We start from the raw sequence: 7500 nt of genomic DNA on the forward strand, positions 1-7500 counted from the left end.
GAAGACGCTGGTGAACAAACAGTTTTTTAACCGCTCAACGCTTCTCCATGTCTCCACTTGACGTTTGATGCTTAACGCCTCTTCACCTATACACTCTTCACCACTTCTACAAACTCAGTCCAATTTGTCATTTTGAAAACTCTACACTTTTGGAAACTTTAGAAACCCCTTTTTTTGTTACTTTGAACATTCAACCCTTCAAGCAAATTTGATTTAACCACTGTGTATCACCTGCCTGCATACCTGTCTGCTCACCTCTCTCCCACCATCACTGAACACAGGTATGACTCATAGCCGAATACAGTATCTCTCAGAAAGCGTGTAACAACTGAAACAGCGTCTAATACTGGATTTAATGTTTTGGTCATTACAGAGTGTGTGTGTGAAGTATATGTACCTGACTCATTGGTTGTGAATATGACTGGTAGACTATATAGGTCTCCGCTGCCTGCTTTAGTGTATGTGCACACGCTGATCTCATAGGAACTGTAGGGTTTAAAGCCACTTAATTCAGCCTGTGTGGTTTCATCTGAGGTGTTCTGTCAGACACAGAGACAAAGCAAGATAACAGACAAACAAACTAATAAACATATTTATAACATGCACAGACATACACATTTTATATATATATGTGTGTGTGTGTGTGTGTGTGTGTGTGTGTGTGTGTGTGTGTGTGTGTGCGTGTGTATGTGTGTGTGTGTGTGTATACATGCATATGCATAGTGTGTATGATTTTATGGCACAGTACTCCACACTGGTGGCATTAAACTCTCTCACATACCTAGCCTCAGATTAAAAATATGTTTTCTCCTGAAAGTTCAACAGTACCTACAGTATCCACAGTATCCACAGTATCTACAGTATCTACAGTATCTACAGTATCCATAGTATCTACAGTATCTACAGTATCCACAGTATCTACAGTATCTACAGTAACTACAGTATCTATAGTATCCACAGTATCTACAGTATCCACAGTATCTACAGTATCCACAGTATCCACAGTATTTACAGTATTTACAGTAACTACAGTATCCACAGTATCTACAGTATCTACAGTATCTACAGTATCCACAGTATTTACAGTATTTACAGTATCCACAGTATCCACAGTATCCACAGTAACTACAGTATCCACAGTATCCACGGTAACTACAGTATCTACAGTACCTACAGTATCTACAGTATCTACAGTATCCACAGTAACTACAGTATCCACAGTATCCACGGTAACTACAGTATCTACAGTATCCACAGTATCTACAGTATCTACAGTATCCACAGTATCTACAGTATCCACAGTAACTACAGTATCTACAGTATCCACAGTATCCACAGTAACTACAGTATCTATAGTATCTACAGTATCTACAGTATCCACAGTATCCACGGTAACTACAGCATCTTTAGTATCTATAGTATCCAAAGTATCTACAGTATCTATAGTATCCACAGTAACTACAGTAACTACAGTATCCACAGTATCCACAGTATCCACAGTAACTACAGTATCCACAGTAACTACAGTATCTACAGTATCTACAGTATCCACAGTGTCCACAGTATCTACAGTATCTACAGTATCCACAGTATCCACAGTATCCACAGTAACTACAGTATCCACAGTATCTACAGTATCTACAGTATCCACAGTATCCACAGTATCTACAGTACCTACAGTATCTACAGTATCTACAGTATCAACAGTAACTACAGTATCCACAGTATCCACGGTAACTACAGTATCTACAGTATCCACAGTATCTACAGTATCTACAGTATCCACAGTATCTACAGTATCCACAGTAACTACAGTATCTACAGTATCCACAGTATCCACAGTATCCACAGTATCCACAGTAACTACAGTATCCACAGTATCTACAGTATCTACAGTATCCACAGCATCCACAGTATCTACAGTACCTACAGTATCTACAGTATCTACAGTATCCACAGTATCTACGGTAACTACAGCATCTTTAGTATCTATAGTATCCAAAGTATCTACAGTATCTATAGTATCCACAGTAACTACAGTAACTACAGTATCCACAGTATCTACAGTATCCACAGTATCCACAGTATCCACAGTATCTACAGTATCTGCAGTATCCACAGTATCCACAGTATCCACAGTAACTACAGTATCCACAGTATCCACAGTAACTACAGTATCTACAGTATTTACAGTATCCACAGTATCCACAGTAACTACAGTATCTATAGTATCTACAGTATCCACAGTATCCACGGTAACTACAGCATCTTTAGTATCTATAGTATCCACAGTATCCACAGTATCTACAGTATCTACAGTATCCACAGTATCCACAGTATCTACAGTACCTACAGTATCTACAGTATCTACAGTATCCACAGTATCTACGGTAACTACAGCATCTTTAGTATCTATAGTATCCAAAGTATCTACAGTATCTATAGTATCCACAGTAACTACAGTAACTACAGTATCCACAGTATCTACAGTATCTACAGTATCCACAGTATCCACAGTATCCACAGTAACTACAGTATCTACAGTATCCACAGTATCCACAGTATCCACAGTATCCACAGTAACTACAGTATCCACAGTATCCACAGTATCTACAGTATCTACAGTATTTACAGTATCCACAGTATCCACAGTAACTACAGTATCTACAGTATCCACAGTATCCACAGTATCCACAGTATCCACAGTATCCACAGTAACTACAGTATCCACAGTATCCACAGTAACTACAGTATCTACAGTATTTACAGTATCCACAGTATCCACAGTAACTACAGTATCTATAGTATCTACAGTATCCACAGTATCCACGGTAACTACAGCATCTTTAGTATCTATAGTATCCACAGTATCTACAGTATCCACAGTATCCACAGTAACTACAGTATCTACAGTATCCACAGTAACTACAGTATCTACAGTATCCACAGTATCCACAGTATCCACAGTATCTACAGTATTTACAGTATCCACAGTATCCACAGTAACTACAGTATCCACAGTATCCACGGTAACTACAGTATCTACAGTATCCACAGTATCCACAGTAACTACAGTATCTACAGTATCCACAGTATCCACAGTATCCACAGTATTTACAGTATCCACAGTATCCACAGTAACTACAGTATCCACAGTATCCACGGTAACTACAGTATCTACAGTATCCACAGTATCCACAGTAACTACAGTATCTACAGTATCCACAGTATCCACAGTATCTACAGTATCTACAGTATCCACAGTATCCACAGTATCAACAGTATCCACAGTATCCACAGTAACTACAGTATCTACAGTATCCACAGTATCTACAGTATCTATAGTATCCACAGTAACTACAGTAACTACAGTATACACAGTATCTACAGTATCCACAGTATCTACAGTATCCACAGTATCCACAGTAACTACAGTATCTACAGTATCCACAGTAACTACAGTATCTACAGTATCCACAGTAACTACAGTATCTACAGTATCCACAGTATCCACAGTATCCACAGTATCCACAGTATCTACAGTATTTACAGTATCCACAGTATCCACAGTAACTACAGTATCCACAGTATCCACGGTAACTACAGTATCTACAGTATCCACAGTATCCACAGTATCCACAGTAACTACAGTATCTACAGTATCCACAGTATCCACAGTATTTACAGTATCCACAGTATCCACAGTAACTACAGTATCCACAGTATCCACGGTAACTACAGTATCTACAGTATCCACAGTATCCACAGTATCCACAGTAACTACAGTATCTACAGTATCCACAGTATCTACAGTATCTACAGTATCCACAGTATCCACAGTATCCACAGTAACTACAGTATCCACAGTAACTACAGTATCTACAGTATCCACAGTATCCACAGTATCTACAGTATCAACAGTATCCACAGTATCCACGGTAACTACAGCATCTTTAGTATCTATAGTATCCACAGTATCTACAGTATCTATAGTATCCACAGTAACTACAGTAACTACAGTATCCACAGTATCTACAGTATCTACAGTATCCACAGTATCTACAGTATCTACAGTATCCATAGTATCTACAGTATCTGCAGTATCCACAGTATCTACAGTACCTACAGTATTTACAGTATCTACAGTATCTACAGTAACTACAGTAATTACAGTATCTACAGTATCCACAGTATCTACAGTATCCACAGTATCTACAGTAACTACAGTATCCGCAGTATCCACAGTATCTACAGTATCTGCAGTATCCACAGTATCTACAGTATCTGCAGTATCCACAGTATTCACAGTATCCACAGTATCTACAGTATCTGCAGTATCCACAGTATCTACAGTATCTGCAGTATCCACAGTATCCACAGTATCCACAGTATCTACAGTATCTACAGTATCCACAGTATCCACAGTAACTACAGTATCCACAGTATCCACGGTAACTACAGTATCTACAGTAACTACAGTAATTACAGTATCTACAGTATCCACAGTATCTACAGTATCTACAGTATCTACAGTAACTACAGTATCCGCAGTATCCACAGTATCTACAGTATCTACAGTATCTACAGTAACTACAGTATCCACAGTAACTACAGTATCCGCAGTATCCACAGTATCTACAGTATCTGCAGTATCCACAGTATCTACAGTATCTGCAGTATCCACAGTATCCACAGTATCTACAGTATCTACAGTATCCACAGTATCCACAGTAACTACAGTATCCACAGTATCCACGGTAACTACAGTATCTACAGTATCCACAGTAACTACAGTATCTACAGTATCCACAGTATCTACAGTATTTACAGTATCCACAGTATCCACAGTAACTACAGTATCCACGGTAACTACAGTATCTACAGTATCCACAGTATCCACAGTAACTACAGTATCTACAGTATCTACAGTATTTACAGTATCCACAGTATCCACAGTAACTACAGTATCCACAGTATCCACGGTAACTACAGTATCTACAGTATCCACAGTATCCACAGTATCCACAGTAACTACAGTATCTACAGTATCCACAGTATCCACAGTATCTACGGTATCTACAGTATCCACAGTATCCACAGTATCAACAGTATCCACAGTATCCACAGTAACTACAGTATCTACAGTATCCACAGTATCTACAGTATCTATAGTATCCACAGTAACTACAGTAACTACAGTATCCACAGTATCTACAGTATCTACAGTATCTACAGTATCCACAGTATCTACAGTATCCACAGTATCCACAGTAACTACAGTATCTACAGTATCCACAGTAACTACAGTATCTACAGTATCCACAGTATCCACAGTATCTACAGTATTTACAGTATCCACAGTATCCACAGTAACTACAGTATCCACAGTATCCACGGTAACTACAGTATCTACAGTATCCACAGTATCCACAGTATCCACAGTAACTACAGTATCTACAGTATCCACAGTATCCACAGTATCCACAGTATTTACAGTATCCACAGTATCCACAGTAACTACAGTATCCACAGTATCCACGGTAACTACAGTATCTACAGTATCCACAGTATCCACAGTATCCACAGTAACTACAGTATCTACAGTATCCACAGTATCCACAGTATCTACAGTATCTACAGTATCCACAGTATCCACAGTAACTACAGTAACTACAGTATCCACAGTAACTACAGTATCTACAGTATCCACAGTATCCACAGTATCTACAGTATCAACAGTATCCACAGTATCCACGGTAACTACAGCATCTTTAGTATCTATAGTATCCACAGTATCTACAGTATCTATAGTATCCACAGTAACTACAGTAACTACAGTATCCACAGTATCTACAGTATCTACAGTATCCACAGTATCTACAGTATCTACAGTATCCATAGTATCTACAGTATCTGCAGTATCCACAGTATCTACAGTATCTACAGTATTTACAGTATCTACAGTATCTACAGTAACTACAGTAATTACAGTATCTACAGTATCCACAGTACCTACAGTATCTACAGTATCCACAGTAACTACAGTATCCGCAGTATCCACAGTAACTACAGTATCCACAGTAACTACAGTATCCGCAGTATCCACAGTATCTACAGTATCTACAGTATCTACAGTATCTGCAGTATCCACAGTATCTACAGTATCTACAGTATTTACAGTATCTACAGTATCTACAGTAACTACAGTAATTACAGTATCTACAGTATCCACAGTATCTACAGTAACTACAGTATCCACAGTAACTACAGTATCCGCAGTATCCACAGTAACTACAGTATCCACAGTAACTACAGTATCCGCAGTATCCACAGTATCTACAGTATCTGCAGTATCAACAGTATCTACAGTATCTGCAGTATCCACAGTATCCACAGTATCTACAGTAACTACAGTATCCACAGTATCCACAGTATCCACAGTATCCATAGTATCTACAGTATCCACAGTATCTACAGTATCCACGGTATCTACAGTATCCACAGTATCTACAGTATCTGCAGTATCCACAGTAACTACAGTATCCACAGTATCTACAGTATCCACGGTATCTACAGTATCCATAGTATCTACAGTATCTACAGTATCCACAGTATCTACGGTAACTACAGCATCTATAGTACCTACAGTATCTACAGTATCTACAGTAACTACAGTATCTACAGTATCCACGGTATCTACAGTATCCACAGTATCTGCAGTATCCACAGTATCCATAGTATCTACAGTATCTACAGTATCCACAGTATCTACGGTAACTACAGCATCTATAGTACCTACAGTACCTACAGTATCCACAGTATCTACAGTATCTACAGTATCCACAGTAACTACAGTATCCACAGTATCCACGGTAACTACAACATCTTTAGTATCTATAGTGTCCACAGTGACCACAGTATCCACAGTAACTACAGCATCCACAGTATCCACAGTGTCCACAGTATCTACAGTATCCACAGTATCCACAGTATCTACAGTATCCACAGTATCCACAGTATCTACAGTATCCACAGTATCCACAGTATCCACAGTATCCACAGTAACTACAGTATCCACAGTACCTACAGTATCCACAGTATCTACAGTATCCACAGTATCCAAAGTATCCACAGTATCCACAGTATCTACAGTATCCAAAGTATCCAAAGTATCCACAGTATCCACAGTAACTACAGTATCTATAGTATCTACAGTATCTACAGTATCCACAGTATCTACAGTATCTACAGTATCTACAGTACCTACAGTATCTACAGTATCTACAGTAACTACAGTATCCACAGTATCCACAGTATCTACAGTATCCACAGTATGTACAGTATCTACAGTATCTACAGTAATTACAGTATCTACAGTATCTACAGTATCCAAAGTATCCACAGTATCCACAGTATCCACAGTATCCACAGTATCTACAGTATCCACAGTATCCACAGTATCTACAGTATCCACAGTACCTACAGTATCCACAGTATCTA

General features: G+C 38.6%; 1 protein-coding gene across 1 annotated transcript in view; it reads right to left on the minus strand.

Moving 5' to 3' along the window:
• ptprq (protein tyrosine phosphatase receptor type Q) overlaps positions 1-7500 on the minus strand; it is a 95442-nt gene that overhangs the window by 34081 nt on the left and 53861 nt on the right. Inside the window, exon 23 of the mRNA XM_030790436.1 lies at positions 398-539. Coding sequence (XP_030646296.1) covers positions 398-539 — 142 coding nt within the window. The remainder of the gene's footprint in view (positions 1-397; positions 540-7500) is intronic.

Source organism: Chanos chanos, chromosome 13, assembly GCF_902362185.1.
Source record: "Chanos chanos chromosome 13, fChaCha1.1, whole genome shotgun sequence".
Classification (NCBI taxonomy): domain Eukaryota; kingdom Metazoa; phylum Chordata; class Actinopteri; order Gonorynchiformes; family Chanidae; genus Chanos; species Chanos chanos.